Genomic DNA, 23,353 nt, shown 5'->3' on the forward strand with positions numbered 1-23,353 from the left:
TTCTCTTCAGCCGCTCCTTCTCTTCTATTAGCTTACACTGGTCCTCTCCCCCAGCCCCCAAGGGAAATGGGACATTCCTTGAATTCTTAAGGGCTCACACAAGCCCTGATTCTCTGCCACTTCCTCCCTCTGTTGGGGAGTGGGGTGGGGTTCAGCAAAGCCAGAGGCTGGGGCAGTTTTAACCCCGTGACTGCTGGACCACTTCAGGCTGGATTCTGGGCACTGAGGCTCCTTCAGGGGCAGCTTCTGACCCTCCACCCCTCCAGGTGGGAGTCTGGCTGAGCCCCGAGCCTAGTGGGTGGCAGGGACCGATGCTTCTGCACAGCTCTTCCGAAAGACTGCAGTAGCCTAGAATTCAGTGAGCGCTGGGAGTTGGAGAAAGAAATCAGAGGCGTGTCCTTGTTTTCTCTGTATTTTCTCAGCCTAGTGCCAACGTCTCAGCTTACTTTTCTCACCCTTTTCTGGGGAGGCTGCAGTGGGTGGGGTGAGGAGCTCCTTGCATTGATCAGGGGGCTTCCGGGGAGGCAGAAGATGAAGCACCCCTCCTCGGAGGCTGCTTCCAGCCCGCCCTGGCAGAGGTTCCCCGTCTGTCTTCCGATCCGCAGCCAGGGAAGCTGGTTGATCCTTCTCCGTGCCCCCAGCCTGTACAGCCTTGGCATGCGCCATGTGCAGCTGACCATGGGCCCAGCTGGGATGTTTCCTGGGTGGGAGGAGACGTGGGGGGCTTTGTGGTCCAGCTGGGGTTCACTCCAGCTGTAGTAGTACCTTGCCCAAGGCATTCACACTCCCTCAGCCAGCTTCTGCTGAGCAGTCGGTCCGTGCCAGCTACTCAGACATGGAAATTCCGGGACAAACCAGAAGCAGGCTCAGCCTGCAAAGAGCACTTTATCACCTGTCTGAGGCTTGGTTTCCCCCACGGTTCCTACCCTGGGATGCTGGACCAGAGACCAAAGAATACTGAGTGCCTACTGCGTGCCAGGGACTGTGCCGAGTGTTCGCTGTCATTCCTTCCTGTTCCCCTCCTGCCTCTGGCCCCGTCCTCCGGTGACATTCAGGCTCTGAATCCTGCCGTTCGTCCAGGGTGTAGCTTTGTCCTGATTCCCACCCTGGCCTTGCTTTGGGAACCAGGCCTGGCTTCCTTCTCAGCAGCCGCTCCCGCTTGGAACCCAGAGAGGCAGGTGGCCTCTCCTGGCACTGGGCCAGGGAGTTGGGCCCACCCAGTGAGAGAGTGTGAGTTTGGGGTGCAGGGAGGCCTCCAGGTTCTGCCTGTCTCTGGCTCATCCCTGAGCCAGGATCTTGCGGGGGGTGGGGGGGTGGGGGGGGGAGTTGATCAAGAGAGAAGAAACCTGTCTCTCTTTTTCCGGTTGCATCTCAAGACTAATTTAAGTTCTGGAAAGTGACTGTAAGCAATAAAAATGCCTGTTCTGTTTCTCTCTGTGCACCGGACTGGCTTTAGGGTGAGGCAGCAGGGAGAGCTCAGGCCCGAGCGCACAGCCGGCCTGCGGGGTGGCGGCAGACCCCCGGGGACGTGCACGTACACGTGCGCCTGGTGCGTGTCCAGACACACGCTCTGCCAGTCCCCGGGGCTGGGGACAGACGCCAGGGAGGTCCCTTGAGTGGGGCGTGATGGTGTCCACACCTCCCAGGCCACAGCCACCAGGCACTGCTAGGTAGAGGCACGCGTGCCTGTTTTTGCACCATAGTCGGTGGAAGGGCCAGTGAATTGAATTCTTGAAGCTTCTAGGTGGGTGGGTGAGTCTGCTCCATTTTGGTTGGAGGGATATTTATAACCCTTGATTATTTGTTTTGTAAACTGCATTTTCTGCAAGCGGGATGGATGTGTCCACACTACAAACCTGCTCCTTTGTTTTCATGAAAACCGTTTAGGAGTCTGGAGGTCAGGGGCAGGGAGGGGGTGGGGAGGCATGTGCTGTTCTCTCCTCCTTGGGGGCTGTGACTCAACAGAGGCTGCAGAGCCGGGGTGGAGTTGCAGGCCAGGACGGGGGCCAGCTTTTGGGGTGTCCAGTGGTGGTGAGGGGTGGACACGGGCCAGGAAAGGAAGGGGGGTGCTCCATTGTATCCTTCCCCTCTTCACTGACTGCAGATTTCGGGGTCCTTCTTCAGCGTCTGTGAGCTGTGGGGTGAGGGGCCGAGAAGGATGGAGATGTGCCTGCTTCTGGGCAATGAGGGACCGTGGTCCCTCCCGCCAGGCCTCAGCGAGTGGGCTGGGCCTGCGCTGGTGGAGCCGGGCGCTGGTGGAGCCAGGTGCTCGCAGCGCGTCTGGGCTCTAGCGAACTGTCTCAAATCCCAGCTGCTTCAGCGGATGGGGCACCGGTGCGCCAGGTCTGCGGTCTGGGGCTTTCCCGCCTCCCCAGAATTTTCTGCCTCTGAGTGGGCAAATGGGATCGGATGTCTTAGGGAGCCAGAATAGCACCAGGAGTGGAGGGAGGGGTGTGTGTCCCGGACAGGGGAGGCACGCTCAAAGGTGCATCATCCACAGTGGCCAGATGCGGCCTCTAGGCAGCCCCCATACCTGACCCTTGCCCTCAAATCTCCGCACTCAGAGACGTCAGGGCCTCAAAGAACCTCAGGGCTCCGAATACCCCCACTTCACAGAGGAGGAAACTGAGGCCCCGAGTTCCTCTGCCTTGCCCAACTTGGCAGAATCATTTCTTTGTATGTGTTGCCGTCAGGGGCAGTAGCTGGCTTTGATTTTACAGTTTGTCTCCAACCCCTGAGGGCTGGGAAGTTCTTCTTCACGTCTAACCTTGATCTTTTCGGCTGCTCCCGATTGTTCTCTGGTCAAACAATGCCTCCTTGTTGCGTCCTGGCCCCACCCCGTCAGCCCTCGGGCCTGGGGGACGGGTGAGGAACTGGGTTAGGAGCGAGCCCTCTCCCTCTCCGGCCGTGGGCAGTGTTCCCAGCAGGGGATCAGAAGCTCCTTCCACAGGCAGGATGTCAGGACTGTTTCTCCCCGCCTTGGTGAAACCCAAGGTTCCTTGTTGCTTTTGTTGGAGTATTTTTGTTCTTCCTTGAACAAAGAGCTGTGGTTTTTGAATGAGTCCGGGCTGGAAGAGGCGAGGTTGCGTGCAGAAGGGGGCGCTGGGCTGTCGGGCTCTCGGGTCTTTCCGTTCTGCCTCTGGAACACGGCTAGTGGCAGGACCGGGGGTGGGGCCGCGCCCCGCCAGCTGTCCCGGTCTGTGGGACGCCCATCAGCCTCCTCCCTGTCCTCACAAGGGCGCTCAGGTTGTCAGGGACAACCCCTCCCGTGGGGCAGATCCCCCTTCTCCTGCATCCCCACAGGTCGTTGCTTGGACTCTCAAGACCCCTGCTTTGGAAAAGTTGTCAGGAGAAGGTGACTTCTGTCTGGGGGGGTGGCTGAGAGGTCCCACAGGGTCTCTCATCATGGCTGAGCTTGGAAACAGGTTGGGTTTGAAAGATGAATTACCTCGTTCTCCGCCCACCCCGCCGAGCACAGCTTTCCGCAGAGGCCTGAGAGCTGCGAGTGAACCGGGGTCCACCCTCGAGGGAGATGCCAGCTCGTCCTTAGCTGGCTGGGTGGCTGTGGTGGACGGGAGGGTGGCACTGGGCGAAGTCTCTCTCCTCGACACTGGGGCTCAGTTGCTCTATCTGTCGAATGGGCCCACTGACAATACCTGCCTTTTCTAGTCCATGGCCTTGTGGTGGATTTCGAGAGGGACTGTACACAGGGCTCGATCCACCAAGAAATCACTTTGTGTGCCTGAGCGTGGTCTTGGAGGCCTAGGCTACTACTCAGAGCTGCCTGATTTCCTGCCCGGCCCTGTTCTTGCCCTCGTGGGCGCTGGGTCCTTTCCCCTGCCCTCCAGACTTCCCGCCCTGCTCTGTGCGCCCTCCAGGCCTCTCTTCCACACAGCAGCCTGTACCGCTGCCTGCAGAGGGTGGGGAGGGGCGTCGCAGAGGGCCCACCGCCTGGAATGCTTCTCGGGGAGGCTGGCCCCGGGAGGGACAAAGAGCAGCTGTGCTCTGGACCCAGCTCCAGGCCAGGGTCAGGACGCCCGGTTCTCCCCGTCCCGGCCCCTTGTTCCCTCGCCATGGCCCAGTCTGTTGGGAGGGCCGGGGTTCCAGTGGGGTCACTGGCTGGGGGTGATGGCCCCTCTTCCGTCTTCGTGCCCGCAGTGGCACACACACGTACCCATTCATATCGACGGGCATGAGAGGGCAGTGGGCGGGCAGAGCTTCAACCTGAGGACAGAGAGGGAGGGAAAAGGTAAAATTCCCAGCCATTGTTTCTGGAAGGAGGTCAAATGAGTTGCAGCCCTTTCCAGGGCAGTCATGCTGGCGGGGGTGGGGGGCGGGGGGCACGGCGTGGACATTGCTGTGTCCACCCCTCTAAGAACAGGCCGTGGCTCCTGTCCTCACCACATTGTCTGCAGGGATCCTGCAGACACAGGCTCCTGGTCTTGCTGTCACGGGTCCTCCGCAGTGGCAGTGGAGGACACCCTTGCTGGCTTGTCTCCTCCCCACCCCCACAGACCCTCTCTCCCTCTCCCTCTCTCTTCTCTGCTCTCCTGCCTGGAGCCGAGGATGAGGTTGCCATGGGAACCTGAAGCGCAGTGAGCAGGGGAAGGGAGAGAGGGAAAGGCAGGGTTGTCAAGCCAGGGCTGGGGGCTGTGGGGAGGGGACAGGGTTGACCCGGCAGGAGGAACACTGCCCGAGCTGCCTGTCCCCATCTTCCTCTGGCCTGGGGTTGGGGTTGAGGAAGCAGGGGTGAGAGACTGGGGGCTCTGGAGTCCCTCTGAAATCTAGCTCATCGGATGCAGGATTAGAATCCCTTTCTTTCCCCTGCCCCGTGAACCCAAGACCACATCTAGGTGGGCCCGCCTTCCTGTCTGATGGGGTTAGTGCTCTGGCCGAGCGGGCACTGAGGTCTGGGGCTCCCGTGGCCCCACCAACCCCACCCAGAGGTACTTGCTGTATGTGGCGGGGTGGGGGGCTCTTGAGACCCTTCTGGTGGGCGTCGGAGGTGCAGGAGGTGCGGGAACCTGTCGCGTGTGGGCCTGCGGCCCCCGTGCCCGGGAGACGGGCACCCCTGCAGAAGGCCCCTCTGCACACACGTGCCGTGTGTGAGGAACAGCGCGGCGTGTGGAGGGGCCCTGGAACTGGGTGGCGGCGCGTGTCAGGGCCACATGCCATGCTGTCCTCCGGCCGGCACTCCATTGGAACCGTGCACACTCAGGCACGTGGGAAACCCGGGCGTGCAGACCGGCTGCCGTGCACGTGGGTTCGCCAGCTTCGCTCCCCCACCAGGTGCTAACTGGTGCCATCTTCTCGGAACTGACCCTTCACGTTCTGAGCCAGAGCCGCCCCGCCGGTCTCCTCGGTCGCCCTGCTTCGGACCTAACTCCTTCCTCTGCCGCAGGAGTCGGTGCTCACGGTGCTCACGGTGCTTACGGATGCTCATCTCACCGCAGACCCCAACCCGTGACGCCTTCAGAGTGGCTCTTACTTGGCGGGAGGGTCACCTCTGCAACGTATCATTTTACAACTTCAGGGCCAGCCAGTTCTGCTACAGATCTTACTTCGATCCCTCCTGCTGTTCTCTTTCTAGCCTCTGGGAACAGGCTCCCAGTGGATCCTCTCTCTCCCTGGAACTGCTCAGGAATTTTGAATGGCGCTCGTCAGCTGTGGGTGGCCCTGGTTCTGTGGAACTGGGCCAAGCCTGGGGACCGGACCCACAGCCTTAGCCTCACGTTCGTCCGTAGGCCGTGCCAGCTGCCGGCACCTGTGTTTACGTTTCGGTCTCCTCTCTTTCCTCCCTCTGCTGGGGCAGCTGGGAGCCCGGGTTGACCCAGAGGCAGGAGCCAGGCAGGGCGGTGGAAGTGAGGGTTGGGACACAGCTAGAATCACTTTGGTCCAAGACAGTGAAACCAGCCCAGAGGGAAAAAGGACTTGCCCATCACCCAGTGAGTCCGTGGCAGGCCCAGAGTCCAGCACGGTGCCCCCACCCCCGGGGGGAGTTCTCCAAAGCCCGAGTCCTGCTCTTCCTCTGGAGAAGTCACAGGTTCACCAGTAGCTCTGGCCCCAGGCGGTGCGGGCGGCCGGAGGACGTGCCAGGTTTGGTGATGACACAGAGACCAGGAGGCTGTTCGTGTCCAGCTCCAGGGCATGTCAGCTGACTGGAGTGGAACATGCCGGAAAGGGGCCAGTCCTCCTCTTACCTGGGGACAGCGTGTGATCAGGGACCTGCGGGTAGTCGCGGCGGTGGTGGTGGGGTGGTGGGGTGTGGTCACCCAGGGCTACAAATGGCCGGATCTCGGTTCCTGGTTAGAGAAGCCACCCGCCAGTGCCTGCAACGGTCGGCTCCCCTGCGGACCCCCGCCCCTCACACACTGGCACGTGCATGCAGACCACAGAGACTCGGGACCGCCTGTCCTTCAGCTGGTTTGCTGGGGACTCCATCTGCCATCCAAGCACTGACCAGGCCTGACCCTGCTCAGCTTCCGAGATCAGACAGGGTCGGGCATGTTCAGGGTGGTGTGGTCGTGGACTCACTGGGCACTTTGTGATGGCCCAGCGGGACGCAGGAGGCCCGAGTTCTAGTCCGGACCCCACCTCGGTGCCTGGGGTGGCATTCATTCATTCATTCATTCATTCATTCACCAAGTATGGATTGGGTACCAAACACTGTTCAAGGAGCTTGGGATACACCAGTGAACAGAAAACCTCCCTATCCCATAGAGAAGTGGTGGAGCGAGGAGAGACTGCACTGGTGAGATGCAGACGTGAATTAGGGGGTCCCCCAACCGCTAACAGAGTCCTGGCGCCAGCGCGCCGTTTCCCCCTCTGAGAAGGGAGGGTCGGCCGGGTGGGTGGGGAGGCCCCTGCAGACTGGGCTCTGAGGGCTTCCCTGGCTCCTGCCACCTCCAAGCCTCCCGCTTTCCGGGGCACAGGACTCTGGTCTGTCCGGTGTCTGGAGATCGAAGGGTTCGGTTTCAGGGTGCCGGGTCCTGGGGAGACCGTCTGGGTGCCGCCAGTCCAGATGCTGGCACTCACTGGCCTCGTGCCTTGGCAGCGGTGTGTAATGGGCCTCAGTTCTGCCATCTGTCACCGAAGGGCAGGCCGCGGGGCGGTTGTGAGAGTGGGGTAAACCGAGGCCTGTGTGCCCTTTGCCCAGGCACATGTCCGCCGCTGCTACGGTATTGTCACCTGAGGGTGGCCTCTTTTCTGGCATCGAGCTGATCTCTCGCCTGTACTCCAGTTAAAGTTGGACCTTGGTAGCCCTTGGAAACACCACTCCGGGTGTGTGCATTTTTTCTCTCTCACCACCTCCTCCAGGAAGACCCCCCTGGATATGCGTGTCCCTTTCCCCTTTTTCCCTCTCTCTGTATCTCTCCTGCCCTTCCTCTCCTTGGTTGGACTCCATGTCTAGTCTTAGCCGAAAGCGTTGTCCTGGCCCTGTCCTCGCCTTCTCCCCTCTCTGGCCTAGCCCTCTTGACTTTCCAAGTTGGTAGATTCGAAGGGATGGACTGTCCCCACACAGTGGTAATCTGAAACCCTGAGGGTGTCCCGTGGCCTCCCTTTGGCTCAGGACAGTTCTCCACGGCCCACCAGCCACCCAAGCCTGCCGTGTCTCCCAGGTCAGCCCAGGGCGAGTCCGAGGGACCCCTGCCTCCCTCCGCACGGGCAGTGGACGACACCACAGTCCTGCTCCTGGAGCGGGGGCAGGGACTTCCCAGGGGCAAGAGGAAGTTGGCAGGAGAGAGTCAGAGGTCTGTTAAGAAGCTTAGAGATTCCTGCCCGTTCCCCAGAGTGACCCCAGCTTTTTTTTTCTGTTCTGCAGACACTACCCCAAGCAGTCCTTCACCATGGTGGCCGACACCCCGGAAAACCTCCGCCTCAAGCAACAGAGTGAGCTCCAGAGTCAGGTGAGGGGGCGGGGCGCTGCTGGGGCCTGGCGGGCAGGGAAAGCTGTTGTAACGCCTGCGTTTGGCAAGGGCTCCTTCCCCCCCGGGGGTTACTGAGCAAGGCCAAGGTGCTGAAATCCTAGCCTTGCCTGTCCTCTGCCCCCAGTTACGAGCCCCGTTACTTCACATTTCCGGACTTTATCAAAGGAGTGGGGGAGAGCAGGCCCCCACTTCTCACCTAAAGTGGGCCGGAGAGCGGTGTGTGTCTGACTCTTTCTGCTCCTGGAAACTTCACGTGGGGCCCCTGAAGCCCACCTCCTCCAGGCAGCGGGTCCCCTCTCCCTCCTCTCCACTCGCTCCCACCCTCCAAGGAGGGCACTCGCCTCTCCAGGCTCCTGCCAGCCTGAGGTTGCACAGCCTACCCTCTGTAACCATGTCCCCAAACCTCCCACGCTCCTCCGAGGGGGCCGGCTGCGAAGGTGGCCTTGGCCTGGGTGTGCCTTATCGCCTATGTGTCCTTGGGCCTGATTTTCCTGAGCGCCTGCTGGGAGGGGTAGGTGGGAGAGTCACGTGTTACATTTAGCAGGGGAGGTGGTGGCGTTCTTGCCCTGGAAGAACCCAGTATTTAGGGGGCACCGAGGAATAAGAGCCCTGATACCCGAACAGCTGACCCTGCCTGGGGGTCTGGGAGGGCTTCCGGGACAAACCTGGCCTGGACTACGGGGAGGCGGCGGGTGGTTCAGCAAAGACCCCTTGGGTACCTTAACCAAATGGGCAGGGTGCCCGGGGCCAGCAAAATGCTGCAGAGAGCCTGCCCGGGCTGCAGTGGGGACCACTCCGGCTCCCTCCGGGCCGGGGCTCCTGCCGCGTGGTGTGGACACGGCTTCTCTGGGCCCCTGCCTCCCACTGGGTCCCTCGAGGGGAGGACCAGCCCCGGGCTGTTCCCCAGGGTACAGGTGAGGAAACCGAGACTTGGAGGGCCCTGCCAGGGTCGTACAGGAAGTAGCAGAGATGGCGACAGTACTAACAGCCTCACGCTCTGGGCACCGTCTCGCGTTCCGTGCTCATGGCAGCCCCACGCGGTCGGCAGGGTCACTCCCGCTTTGTGGAGGAGGAAGTAGGTGCTGATGACGCTCAATGCTGTTTTTGTCTAACCTTTGAAACTTGTGTTCTTTCCAGTTCTCCGCCCCACTCCCTGAGGAGCACTATCGCTACCTTGAAACATGCTTTTGTAGCTGAGCAAGGGCTTGGAGATATTGGAGAAATAAGTGGCCTTATTTGTCCTTGACCCTGCTCGGGTGGGTCAGAGGAGGGAACCAAGGCTGAGAGAGGCACTGGCTTTTGGCCGTGGACACACGAGCTGAGTTAGGTTTCAGTATCTGGGCTCTGGTGTTTTCACTGCCGAGTCCAGTGACCTTGACCATGTGCAGCCCAGGTGGGGCCCACAGTGATGGGGAGCAAGTGGGGAAGCTGGTTCGTTCCTTGGCAGCAGCTCAGCTGCCAGCCCGGCCCCCACCCCTGTCGTGGAGAGAGACATGGTCACTGGCGGAGCCGGTGAGGACACCAAACGTCTGCCAGCTGAGGAGGCCCGGGCAGCCCCGCTGGCAGGGAGAGGGGTTGAGACAGCCCCGAGGCCTGGGGCTGGTCTGCACGGGGAAGATTCTGGCCAGACCCTGGCCAGGCCCTGGCTACCGCTCCAGACTCCCCGTCCTGCAGAGTCCACCGGGGCTGGAGGTGAAGGGAGGTATCATGGGGCAGACAGGCCAGAGCGCCATGGGGCGACCTGTACTCAACCCACAGCTTGAGAGGGTCATTCAGAACCCCGAGGGGCCTGGGGGAAGAGGCGTGGAAGGGGTGCACACACTCACATAGAGGCAAGGGAGAGACACACACGTACACACGTACACACTCTCAGGAGGAGACATTCCAGCCGAGCTAATTCCCTCAGCCTTTGTTGGTCTCACAAAAGCTTGGCTGTAGGTCTTTTTTTTTGCCCCTGGAACCTGACCCCTGAGGGACACCCACCCCTGCTCCCCAGGGCCCTCCTGGGCCGTCTCCCGGGCTCCTGACTCTCGGGCAGGCTGCGGAGCCACGAGAAGGGCGGTCACTCTCCGTGAGGCCCGCACCGAGAGCCAGGCCTGGGCCTTCCTCAGTCCTCACATGTGGCTGGCTGATGGAGAAGGGACTCCTGCTGTCCCCGCAGTACAGAAGGGGACACTGAGGTCTGGAGAGGCCACGTGAGTTGCCCGGAGGCAGATTTCAAGCCGTTGGCTCTCAGCAGCTCCCCAGCCCCGTGCTCACAACCCAAGACCACAGGACACACCAGTCTCCAGGAGGGACAGGGGCTCGTGAGAACGGACCTAAGGGGCTTCTGGGTGGGGCCCAGGATCTATTTTGACTGCCCCAGTGATTCTGCTGAAAGCTTTTGGTTTTGCAGACATAAGTTGAGAGGCTTAGGGCTGGGCTGGTGGTCACATGGAGCCGAGGGACCTGAGCTCACCCTCCTTCTGCTGCGCTGGTCTGGGCCCCGGGGGGTGCGGCTTTGCTTTGAGAGCCTGGCTCTGATCTGCCCTCTTTGCAGGCCTGGTTCTGCCGCCCCCCACCCCCCACCCCGCTGTGTGGTCAGGGCCTGGCCGCTTGCCCCTTGTGGCTTCGTGGCTTTTTCTGCTCCACGGTAAAACGGGGACAGCAAACCCCAGCTGCCTAGAGGTCGGGGGCTGGGCCTGCTGCTCCGAGGCTTGGAAGGGCTGAGCTGGCCTGGCTGGGGGCGGTGACAGGTTCTGGTTCCTGTGGCCGCCGTGGGGGCAGGGCTGGCTCTCAGCTGCCTGTGGCTGGCAGGAAGGGAAGTGGGAGCCTCCTCTGCCTGCCCTGCCCCACCCACGGGGTGTCAGCTGGTCTCTTTCCAGGGCCCCTTCCTGGGCTCGCATCCGCATCCGCAAGCCTCGGCCCCTCTCTGTCTCTGGGAGGCTGCCTGTGCTATTTCAGCTTTGTTTTCCCCGCTCCAGATTGGTTCCCCAAGTGGTACTTTGGGTGTCTGGGACACCTGGAGCCTCCCAGCGGGGGAAGGAACCGCAGAGCTGACCAGAAATGACCCCCTGGGTGGTCCTGGCCAGGCTTGGCCGAGGCAGGGAAATGGCAGCTGGGCCCCACACCCGCCCCCTGCAGCTCTCCCAGCCCCCACCCAGGCTGAATAGAGGCAGTGTCTTCGGGTGGGGCCGAGCTGGGGGCCGGCCGTGCGGCCCCCTGGGCCCAGGCAGAAGTGCAGAGAGAATGTCTCTTTCACTCATGCCCCTGCACTGTCGCACCTCCAGGGTGTAGCACAGCCTGGGACTCGCCACAGGAAACGGGAGAGTCCTGGGGCAGGCAGAGTCCCTGCTCTCGCATCTCGGATCCTGCGACCTCAGAGGACACACCTGTGCCGCTCTTGCTGGAGCCGGCGGGTCAGAGGTTAAATCCTGGGTCTGCCACTGCTCGCTGCGTGACTTCTGGCGAGTTACTCCAGGTCTCCCAGCCAGAGCGCCTTCCCCTGCGAAGTGGCGGTTGCTGCTCTCCAGGGCTTGCTGGGGGGCTGTTTATTAGTCTGCATCAGGCCTTCCAAACAGGCAGCCCCGGGGGTCGGGCCGGCAGCCAGCCAACGTCTGCTGTCGCTGCCCTGCTGCAAAGAGCGGGGCCTGGAAGCCGGGGCCTCCAGCACCGGCCTCTTCCATCCGGTCTGCGCCCCCCCGTGCGCGTCGCAGTTCAAACCTGGGTTCTTCTTTGTCAGAAGGGAGTGGGTTGCGGAGTGCGTGGGCCCCGCACACGGGAGGCACAAGATAAGTGGAAACTGTTGGTGTTGTTTTGTTTTTCAAGAATTTTTTTTTTTAATTAAAGTCAGGATCTTCCCCTTACGTTGGGTCAGTAAGGCAGTTAGTTTCCAAATTGTGCTGCCTGTTTGGAAATGTGGGGTCTACATTCAACTCATTGATCATTTGCTCGAAAGATATTTATTTGTACCCACTGTGTGCTGGGGTGAGTGAGGAACAAGATGGACGGTGGGAGAACAGTTAGTAAGTCGGTGTGTAGGGAGCGGAACATCACAGGTGGTGGTGGTGGCTCGGGCTGGAGGAGAGTCGAGCCTCTGTCCTGGTCCCGCGTGGGGGGTTTCCAGGGTGGGCCGCCCGGGCGCCTCCCAGGCGCAGAGTCGTCCAGCCCCGGCACTGAGCCGCATCCTGACCCTACCAACACCTGGGCCGAGTGACCTTGGACGGGTCCTTTCCCTCCTCGGAGCCCCTCGTCACGTCCTGGAGAGCCGTCCCAGAGCAGGGTGAACGCCCCCACTTGGGTGACAAGGAATCCTCACGGAGGGACTCCGCAAGCAGGGCCCTCCCCACACTCCTGGCTGCCCGCTTTTTACCTGTCACCCACCCCAGCACCAGACGGCCTCTCGGAGAATCTCCCTCACCTTGATCCTCCTCAGTAAGGGTTGTAGGTGCTTAAAAATGGTCCCAAACTCCAGAGCTGGGAAGGCTTTTAGAGATCAGCTGGTTGGCTCCTCTCGGAGGGGGGCCCAGCGAGAGAGACTGGCTTGCCTAGGGACACACAGCAACGGGGTGCTGAGGCCAGGCCCCCCTGTCTTTGCTCAGCCCAGACACCGCCCCCCGGCCCCGCCCTCTGTGGTGCCCCTGCGCCAGGGGTAAATGAATTATCCTTCCCCAGCAAGGAGAGAGAGGCAGTTCCCGAGCCTGGGAACCCGCTGATGTCATCGCAGGGTTGTCACGGCGATTTCCCCTGGATTAGGGTGCTGACCCTTGCCAGGCCAGGAAGTAGAGGAAGGCGGGCGGGGGGGGGTGCGCTGGTGCGGACTGGCATCTGTTCAGGACTGTAACAAAGTACTTTCACAACTACCCTTATCAGGATGTGGTGAGGCCTGCCGTCCGCTCCACGATGACTCGGCTGCTGTAGGCCGTCTGTCATCTGCACCATTGACTGGGACGAGTGGGATTACTGTCCCTGTTCTACAGATTTGTAAACTAAGGCCCAGGAGGTTACGTCGTGTGCCCGGCATCACTTAGCAAGCGGGACACTAAGCCTGTGTTAGCACCAGCTCCCTCTGGCATGTGGCCCACGCTTGGGGGTAGGAAGACCCCTTCCCGTGATGCCCGTGACAGCCCTTTTACAGGCGAGGAGGCTGAGGCGGGACACCTTGGATTTGGGACTTTAGTGTCTGGAGCTGCATTTTTCTGACTCTGAGTGCCTTGCCTGCCCTGATGCCCTCTTCTCAGAGGGTTTCCCCTCCCCAGCCCAGCCCTGAGAGTCAGCATGCGGGCTTAGACCCTCCTGGGTGGGCCGGTGCTGGGCAGTTCTGGGCCCTCGGGAGGCGGGGGGCACCTTCACCCGTTGTGCTGACTTCCTGTCTGATGGGAGCCAGCACGTGCAGGCCCTTGTCTTCATTCCGGATCAGAACAAAGGAGTTTCTGGAACCTTTTAGGATGCAGCCCGAGGGTGGGTGGGCTGGGGGCTCCAGGGGACAAACAAGGACTCCCGCCCCTGGGGGGGTGTGCAGAGGAACGGCAGGTGTGGCCCCGGCTGCACACACGTGCCGTCCGTTGGGTCACAGTGCAGCTCGGCCCTGTGACCAGATGATTCCGTGCCGGGGCTCGTCATCCCGGAAACTCCCGAGGTCCTGGGCCTCGTGTCCTGGGCTGACCGCGTCCAGGCCCGCGCAGCCCCCCATGGAGGAGGTCCAGGCAGCTGGTGGAGTTGGGGACAGCTGGCTGCCGAGGTGGACAGTGACGTCGTCCCCGGAGGCCAGGGCGCAGTTCTCTGTCCCAGGGGCGTTTACAGCGTCCACTCTGTTCTTCAGGTCCCCCAGGGGAGGGCGAGCTGAGCCTCCTGTGTCAGTCCCTTGAGTGTGTGCAAAGTCCCTTCTGCTGTCTGACTTGCACCCCTCAATTTGCAGACCCAAGGAATTCTCAGAAGAGGGGGGCGGTGGGGGGGGCGGTGTTCTCCTAGAACTCTGTTCTGGAGGACTCTCCGTCGTCCGGAGCCAGTGCCGTCCCCTGCTGTGGCGCTGACCTCAGCTGCCGGCCTGGCAGGCTCATGGACTGCGTCTTCCTAGTGGCCGTCTCCCCGCCCTCCTTTGTGGGCACCAGCTTTGTCCCTTGGCACAGCCCTCACTTAGCCGGTCACTTAAAAGTGGCCCCAGGCCCTTGGCGGGTAGGGCCGCATCCCGGCTAGGGTTGAGGGCTGGGGCAGACTTTGGAGCTCCGGAAAGAGCCTTCTCCCTGCAGCGTTCTGGCAGGGCGGGCTGGCGGTGAAGGGTTGGGAGTCAGGCACGTGAGCTTTGCGTCTTGGTGGCTCTGGACGTTTGCTGCTCAGTTGTGTGGCCTTGGCTATGGGATTACGATCTGTGTGGCTCAATTTCCTTATCTAAAATGGAGCTAATGCTAATATATGGCAAGATTTAAATGAGATAGTTCGTGGGAAGCGCTGAGCGCTCAGAATGCACTGGATTCATGGGTCATCATTGTTACTTGAGTACTTGTTGGTCAAGGCTTCTGTTTTGAGCTGGGGGGCGGGGGGTGGATGGCGCTGCAGGGGGAGTTCTGGCCGGGATCTCTCTCCTGGCTGGTTGCTGCCTCAGAGGAGGCCCCAGGCCAGGGCCCTGTCTGCTCCTCCTGCTTGACGCTGGCCCCTCTCCCGTCTGGGTCCTCCAGGTGCGCTACAAGGAGGAGTTTGAGAAGAACAAGGGCAAAGGCTTCAGCGTGGTGGCAGACACGCCCGAACTCCAGAGAATCAAGAAAACCCAGGACCAGATCAGTAACGTAAGCTCCCCTGCCCCTGTGGCACCACACTGACCCGCTGCCCTTCCCTGTGCCCTCCCTGCCAGCCTGGCTGATGTGACCGGGGCCCCTGGGCGGTCCCGGCCTACAGCTGCTCCAGCAAAGAGGGGAGGGAGGAGTGTGGGGTTCCCAGGTATTGTTTCCTGTGTGCCCCAGACTCTCCCTTTGCCCCCTCTGCCCACATAGCATTTCCGCCTTCAAGGGTCTGTACTTCGAGGAGGGTCTCAGGGAGGGCCTGTGTGCTCAGTGACGACCCCCCCCACCACTCTCTTTGAAGTTGCGTGTTTTTTTTTCCCTGGCTATGGTGGGTGTTAGGGTCCAGACTAGCTGTTTTGTCTGAGCGCAAAGGTCAGAACTTCAAAACTGGGTGGCAGGGATGGGGAGGGGCCGCTCTCCTCCTCCTTGTCTGTGCCTTTGGGTGCTGACACTGCAGTCATTTCCGCCCTCCCTCGGCTTCCTCCCCCACCTTGGTTTGTTCTTCCTTCCTGTGTAAAAACCCCAGCCAGCTCTGCCCGCCGGCCCTGCAGCCCCTGGCTGGGGCCATCCTGGGCCCGGGACGGTCAGCAGTGTCTAACTGTGGCGAGGCTGGGTGTACAGAGTGGGTGGTGGGTCGCCAGGCCCCCTGGGACCTGTGGCCAGGGAACAGACCTCAGTTTCCTGCCTGGCTGAGCCATAGACCTGCAGCCTGTGTGGCTCTGGGCTTGCGGGGAGGCTGCCTCTGGGGCTCTGGGCCCCTGGGCCCGTGGGGGAGGGGCACCGCCGTGAGCCAGAGCTCGGAACATGCAGACGGGCGCACAGGGTATCGGGGCACAGGGCCGCAGGCAGTGCCCAGCCCGCTGGACCAGGAGACCCTACAAGTGAAGGAATGAGCAAGCAGCTGTCTTCACGTCTGGAATGGGAAAGGGTTGGTGTGCTGCCCAGGTGTCACTGGCTGAGGCCTCGGAGGGCGTGGGGTTCAGAGTGGCCCAACTGGCATCCTCCCCTGTGCTTCCCATCCCACTTCCACCTGGCCCCCTTGCCAGGACACTCTCAGAAGTTGGCTGGGCTGTGCTTAGAGTAAGCTCCAGCGATGGCACAGGTGGTTTCAGAAGCCAGGGCCCCAGCCCAGAGGACTGGCCATGCCCAAGACCGTGGCTTTCAAACTTTGACTGCAACCTACAACAGGAAATACATTTCACATCGTGGCCGCCCCCCCCCCCCATCCTGCCCCGCCTCGCCAGACGGGCCCGCTTATTTATTTAGAAAGAGAACAGACTCATAACTTTCATAAAAGAGTCCTTACTCCTGGAGGGTATTCGCATACTTTCTATTTCACTTTATGAAGAGACTGGTGGCAGACTTCCCTGAAAGGCTTTCACAATTACGGGGTTGACCGGCAGCTTGAAACTCAAGGGTTGGGGAAACAGAGGGAGGGCTTCCCTCCGCTGGGAGGAGGATGTGCCTCCCGGGGCTGTAATCGCACCCCTCCCCCACCCCCTCTTTTACAAATCAGGGCCTGGCCAGAGGGAAAGGGGAAGAGGGGGTTTGTATCTTACAGCTCACCAGGGGAAAGCTCACCAGGGGAAAACCGGAGGCAGGGGGAAGCCTTGGGTGATGGGGAAGAGCCGGAAGGGCTCACGAAGCTGCAATCTTGCCTCTTCGGCTTCTCTGGCTTTTCACCGTGAAGACTCTTGTCTTTTATCACTGACCTTGCTCCCTAGCAATGACCCCAATCCCCGGATCCCTTCACTCATTGTTTCCAGCCTGTGGGTCTGAGCCCCTGCCGGGGGCGGGGGGGGGGGGGCCGGTGTCAGCGGGGGTGGGCGATGACAGGCAAGCCCAGTCGTGCCTGCCTCCCTATCTGGAAGGCTTCCAGAATATTTCACACCCAAACTACACACCTGTTCTTCTTCCCTTCCCCTACCCACCAGTTATTGGAGGTGTTAGTGTCTGAAGAGACATGGTAACCGAACTCACTGTGGCCAAGACATTCACACCTACGGAGATAACCATCTTTTCATTAACCGCAGGGCTGCAATTAGCTGATTGTCCTCTGCTCTGAGGTGGGGGAGATGAATTGAACCTGACCTGGTTCTGCTTTTGCAGCTTTAGCTGGGGCCTGTGAGGTGTGACCGCAAGCCTAGAAGACTGTTGGTTGTAGCGAATGCAGCCCGAGTCTGGCAGGTGTGGGTCTCCCGACAGCTGTCCTAGAATCACTGGAGAAGGCTCATTGAAAATGCAGGCTCCCAGGCCCCCTTTCCTAGGCTGCCTGAATCAGCATCTCTAGGAGTGGGGCCCAGGAACCAGCATTTGAACACATTCCTTGGGTGACTTTGGTGCTCAGTGGCGTTTGAGAACCATCACTGAAGAGTCTAAAGAATCTTGGGTGAATCCTGAGTCAGAGTGTGCCCGGCCCAGCTGCAACCCATGACTCCCAGGGACCTTACACCCGGCTTAGGGCCATCGGTCACTTGTCCCACCTCCAGAGGGTTTGGGGAAGGATGGTGTTACCCCAAATAGTGGGTGTGTGTGTGTGTGTGGCGTTTATATATAGTCCCTCTGTGACTCCTGGCTGTTTCCAGAGATAAAACCATTTTTCGAAGACGTGATCGGCCTCCCTGGAGGAAGGCGCTGCAGACGAGAGGGCTGACCAGTGAGCGCCCTTTAAAAATAGGTGCCTGGCCTGCCCGGGCGGTGTTTAAACGCGTTGGAGGCGTGTGGTCTGCCGCCCTTCCTGCCGGGAAGCAAGAGGGGGACGTGAGAAGAGCCGGTGAGAGCGGAACCCCGGCTTCTGGCGTTCCAGGGCCGGCCAGGCCCCGCGGAGCCTCGGTTTGTTCTGCTGTAAAAATGGGGGCCCTAGAAGTGGTTGCCAGGAAAACGTCAAGGGGTTGGCATTTGGTAAATATTGTCTGTTATTATCACTTTAGAGGTGGCCCTGTTTGCTTTCTGTGTTGTGGCTAAGGGACGGGGGTAAAGTTTGGCTGCAAAGTTGGGCCATTGTCTAATACGCGGAATGTGTGGAAAAATTAAGAGGCAAGATACTCGTAAGTCACACATCCGGTGAGTAGTCGTGTCTTTAGGAAAGGCATCTGAAGGCCTGAGAGGCCAGAGGCGCGTGCTGCGGGGTGAAACGTGTCCTTCCAGAACCCTGGCCTTCGGCCCTGAGCCCTAGTGGCTGTGCAGATGGGACACTTGAATTGCTGAGGCCCCTTTGTGGGAGCCACTGCCTTCAAATAGAGAAGCTGTGCTTTTATTTACCTACAGATGTATTTGCGTATTGATTTTCTGTATACAACTTTACGTCCTTTAATTTTTCGAAATATAACTCTCAGTGAGCATGCAGGAAACCCTGTGCGTGTACTCACCATGCAAGTCAAGAAACTGAGCGCCGTGGCACCCCCATCAGAGTTGTCGCAGTGTTAAAAATAAAAACAAAAAACATCTCTTTTGTGGTGAGCATCTACCGTGTATTTAACTTATTTATGAGGAACCAGCTGGAGGATGCGACAGGCAGAGGTGCTGCCTACTCAGGAAAGAAAGTGCTGGATACAGTTTGGTACAGAACCGGTTCGTGTCCTGCAGGACCGTAAACCCATGAACTTCAGAGATGTCCTTGTGACGGGCAGAAATCCTTTGCATTTCCATTAGACGAAGATAATTAGCAGCTTATATTCCATAGGTTAGCATCAGCCTTGACAGCCCGGGCCTAAGTGGTAGAAGACAGTGACGTCGAACAAAATTCTAGCCCCAGAGTCGAGTGGCCTGAAGGCGGGCTTGCTGTACAGTCCTGTAGTGTAATGTTTCAAAGTGTGTGCCGGTCTGCAGAGTTTTAATAGGTAACTCTGCATTTCTAAACGCTGTGGTTTTGTTTGAACTGATACTGTACCTGTAGCAGGTATTCCTCTGTAACTCACTTCTTTTGGGCAACATTGGGCTTAGAGATTCATCTCCACATTCGCATGGAGTTGTGGGGCCTCCTTTTTCTTTACTGTATAGTATTCCATTTCAGGCTTATACCACTTTTTATTGATTCTGGTGGACATTTGGAACGTTTCCTTGCACTATGTACATCCTCACACAAGGTGCTCCCTGGCTGTCTCCCAGCATGCCCTCCTGCCCTCTCCTAGCACGCTCCCCAGCTCTCTCCTGAAATAAAATATATAAAGGGAGGGAGGAAAGACAAAAAGGAAGGAAGGAAAGAGAGAGCCACCCTCATTCGTATTTCCTAGTGTGCGTGTGGAGTGGGACTGCTGGGTCTTCCTTCAGCCTTACGGATAATACCGGACCGTCTTCCAAGCAGCTGCACTGACCTCCTCCCCGCAGCGCTGAGGGTTCCCACTGATCTGCGCCCTTGGGCTTGTCCGTCTTAACCATTTTCACTGTATGTGGTGGTGTCTCCCGGTGGTTTTAACTCCCCTGTCTCTGACTACTAGTGAGCCTGAGCACAGATTTCCATTTGCTTTTAAGGACAGAATACGGTTAGTTTCCGACAGGGAGCTGTGTTCATGGTGACTGAGAACTCGGGATCTGATGAGAGAGTTGGGCTCTGGCTTACCCACCTTGGAACCGTCTCTCGCGCCTTGGGGGTGAGAATAGACGTTTGTCTCGGGCTGACTGAGAAAAGGAGATGAATCAAGCACACACGGGCACCAATTAGGCCCCCAACACATGGAAGCCGTTGTAAAAATAGACCCTGGCCGGTGAGCTGGTTGTTCCGTCCGAAGCCCTGTGGTGCCCCCCTCGTCAGCCGTGATGCAGAGTCATGTGGGAGCGGCGCGTGGGGTCCGGCCTTCGTCTTTGCCACCATCGGAGCAGGGGGCTCAGGAAAAAGAGGACGTCAGGTGGCAGAGAAAGTGTGTTTTCTTCAGTTTCGGGGTGGACCCTGCAGTCCTGGCCAGCGGCGGCCCGGGTGGGTGGGCAGAGCCCCTAGGTTCGGACCCCGTTCATGTGGGTGTCAGGGCACCGTCAGAGGAGCGTGGGTGTCCTCCCACGGCGGCCACGACGCTCCTTCAGCTGGGGCTCTGCTGCCGTTGCTGGACTTTGGGTGACCTCCATGGGGGCTCTTAGAAGATCAGAACTTTGAAGAGCCTGGAGCAGGCATGAGCCAGGCCCTTGGAATCTAGAAAATGTTGCTTTTCCTTTCGGATGTGCTAACAGCCTTTAATGTGCCCATTTGCTTCTCAAACCATTAGGTCCGTGGGCAAAGCAGGGGAAAGCAGTGACGCAGTTCCCTCCTGGCTGGGGAGGGGACGGGGGGCCAGGGGAGGGGACCACACCGCACTGACGCTTTATCCAGGTGCCCAGGCAGAAGCGAGCTGCAGCCTCACCCCTCTCCCTCCGCTGCTGCCTCTGTGCGCCTGTCCTGAGTTTCCATGCCTGGTGTCCTCTTCTCCCAAAGTTAGCGTGACCTTGGGATTGTCATCTCCTCTGAGACTGAGAGGGTGCCGTTCGTGTTTATGCCAGAACGGGAGACGTGAACCAGGACTAGGGGCAGATGCGGGCATGTGGCCGCCTGGCCCCGCGCTTGTGCTCAGGAAGGGCCTGTCTGGCTGTGACTTTGTCCTCATGTGCCCAGCCGCAGGAAGTCATTTAACTTCCGCGTTCCATTGTCCTTTTCTGTAAAGTGGGAATTAAGGTGGACCTGTCCGACTTACTCCTTAGGGTGATTGTCACTCAGGCCAAGGGAGGTGATGTGCAAAGAGCCTTGAAAAACTTGCGAGCAGATGTGAAGGTCATTACTAGTAACAGTAACAGGTGGTTTCCGCATCCGTGGGGAGAGGGATCTTTCATGGTCAGGCTGCCAGCGCGTCACCCACCTGGGTCGGCTGGCTCTAATTTTATCAATATTTGTCCACGTATAGTGTCTTTTTAGGGAGCAAGATCGAGCCCACCAGCCAGCACTTGCTTTCCGCTCTCGGGTTTCGTTAGGTTCCTAGGGCTGACCTGGGAGCACACGGCACCGTGGTGCCACATACAGATGAGGAAACTGAGGCCCGGGAGGGAGGGCCCCTCCCAAGGTCACACGAGTAAGTGAAGGGCTCATGATCTCTCGGGGCTGAGACAGGAGAGGGACGCTGGGGCCTGTGACGAGGACCGAGTCTGTGGGACACGGACAGGGGATGGCACCAGGCCTTGGCTCCTACAGGGAGACGTGCGCTCTCCCCTGGGGCTCTCTGTTGCCCCCGCCCCCCCACTACTGCAGGTAGTCACGTTCGGAGGAGGGGCCTATTGCCCAGGGTCACCGGGCCCCCAGCATCAGGGGTACCTGTCCCCCAGCCCCCCTCCCGGCACCCTCGGGGCCCATGCAGGCCTCTGTCCGCCTCCACATATGCCCTTGCCCTCCCCGTCATCGGCTCCGGTCCGGCCTCTTTCCATTAACAGAAAGTAAACACAGGAAGCTGACCTTCCCCACTCGCAGGACAAAAGTCATAAGGGCAGTTGCCTTGTGAGCCTAGAGGCCTCGGGAGGGGTGAACCCTCTGCTTGTTCCCTCGACCTGTCGACCGATCTCTGGACAGGGCTCACTGAGGGGGTGGGGCTAGGGAGACTCACCCTTGGGTGCTCTTCTGCGAGGGAGTTCAGAGATCTGATGAGTGTTCAGCCTGGCCAGGGCTGGCTCTGCCCCCTCAGGAATAGGCTCAGCCTGTGATTTCTCCGTTTGGGTGTGGGGCCCTGCTTGGGCGGAAAGGGGAAGGGCAGGAGAAGGAGAGGGCTGGTCTGACCCAAACGCCTAAGTGAGGTGCTCTCGGCCTCCAGCCTGGACCTGTCCAGAGCGTTGCTGCTGCCAGCCTGCCCTCCTAGCCCGGGCCGCAGCAAGGAACCATCATCTGAGCTGGCAGAAGGGTACAGGTGTGCCCAGCGGCCCACACCCACAGACCTTTAGTCCAGTTACCAGTGTGTCAGCCCTGCCTGGCCCACTGTTAACTCTTGTCCTCCCTGCAAAGTTGATGCCAAGGGCGGGGAGAGAAGGCAACAGAGAAGGTGGGAATTGGTGGCCAGAGAGGCCCGCCTTGGGCTGGGCAGCTCCTCAGGCACTGGCCAGGGTTCCAGGGCACAGGGTCACTGGTCCCTTCTGCTGCAGGACAGAGGGCAGGCTTTGCCTCCCTCCCCCCGCACCTCCGTTTGCCACTGGGAGAATCCCAGGGCAGGAAGCTGGTGAAGAGGAAGTGAGACCAGCTTCTAGTCAAGTGGTCTGAGGCCTAGAGAGACTTCCAAGGCCTGGGCTGGCCTGGGCCTGCCTGGGTCAGGACTAATTTTCCTCTGTGTCCTGCCTTCCGAGTTTCCTCTGGGGGTGAGGGGGGGCTATTCTGTCACTCTCTGTCTCACTTCCTCCCCCACACCCGGCCTGGCCCGGCCCTTGTGGGCCCCTGAAACCGTGCGCCTCCCCCTGGTTGCTCTCCTCCCACCAGTTCCTCTCTGCAGAGCCAGCAGACCCGGGTCTGTGAGGTGGGCCATGGGCGACCCGCCCCTGAGATGCGGGGAGAACGCCTTAGACTTTTTGCCCTGGTTCTTTCTCATCTTCCGCTCTTTTTTTCTTCATATCTTTTGTGTACGTTTTACAATATGCTTTCCACATCTGTGACGTGCGACTCATATGTGATTTATAAAATAGACGTGATCTGGGGGGGACTGTGCTGACACATTTCACATGTTGCCGCCCAAGTGTTTGGGCAGGCAGCGGTCAGCACACTTCTCCTGTGAAGGGCCAGAGAGCACACATTTTAGGCGTGGAGGGCCAGTTGGCTTCCGTGGCGGCAGCTCAGCTCTGCAGTGATAACAGCGTGAAAGCGGCCACCGATGACAGGGACATGAGTGGGTGTGGCTGCGTCCCAATAAAACTTGACCTCTGGGCACCAACATGCGAATGTCAGAGAAAGTGCACATGTTACAAAATATTCCTTTTGGGCCCCCCACCCCCGTCATTGAAAAAATGAAGTGATGATTCTTACTCGTGGACCCCGAGCAAATGGGCCGTGGGCCCTCGGGCCAGTCCGCCGACCTCTGCTCTAGATCCCTGGTTCTCAAACGTAAGCCTGCTTCTGACCCACCTGGGGAGCTTTTAAAAAAATGCATCGTCCGGAACCCGGGCCCCGATTCTGTCTGTGCCACAGAAGGCCCTGGGACCCGCCTTCTCACAAGCAGCCCAGGTGGGCTGGAAGCAGAGCGCCGGAAGGGCAGGTTTGTGAAAACGCAAACCTGGGAGGTCCCCAGGGCCTCGGCCTGCCCAGTTCAGCCAGTTCTTGCTGTGGCCCGGGGTGTGTGATTCTTCTGGCCTCTTATTGCCCATTTTGGGGATCTGATCAGAGGGGGAATCCATCTCCAAGAGGACGTCCAGCCTGACATTTCTTGTCTCCAAAGGCTGGCGTCCTCGGGAGAGCACGCTTGGGCGCTGGCCTCCGCCGCGCATGCCCACGAGAGGCAGAACCACCTGCTGCTGATGAAGGGCACGGGCTCTGGAATTTGCATGTTCTTGGGCAACTCCCTTTGCCTTTCAGCGCCTGAGCTTCCTTCTTGTGTGGTCGTAGTCACCCCGTCATAGGTGCTGACGGGACAGATGGGCCATGACTTGGAACACCAAGCACAGTGCCTGGCACCTAGTAGGTGCTCAGTAAACAGTCACTGCTGGGGCTGCTCTTGGCCAGAGTGGAAGCAGGGCAGCCCCCCCGCC

The 23,353-nt window shown here is 59.8% G+C and overlaps 1 protein-coding gene across 3 annotated transcripts in view; it reads left to right on the forward strand.

Moving 5' to 3' along the window:
• LASP1 (LIM and SH3 protein 1) overlaps positions 1-23,353 on the forward strand; it is a 38,790-nt gene that overhangs the window by 9,159 nt on the left and 6,278 nt on the right. For 2 of the 3 annotated variants that reach the window (XM_045836582.1, XM_045836584.1), the window contains exons 4-5: positions 7,823-7,907; positions 14,582-14,689. In XM_045836582.1, the coding sequence (XP_045692538.1) occupies positions 7,823-7,907; positions 14,582-14,689 (193 nt within the window). The remainder of the gene's footprint in view (positions 1-7,822; positions 7,908-14,581; positions 14,690-23,353) is intronic. The other variant, XM_045836585.1, reaches the window with a different exon arrangement.

Source organism: Phyllostomus hastatus, unplaced genomic scaffold, assembly GCF_019186645.2.
Source record: "Phyllostomus hastatus isolate PE091 unplaced genomic scaffold, TTU_PhHast_1.1 phas_contig_210, whole genome shotgun sequence".
NCBI lineage: Eukaryota > Metazoa > Chordata > Mammalia > Chiroptera > Phyllostomidae > Phyllostomus > Phyllostomus hastatus.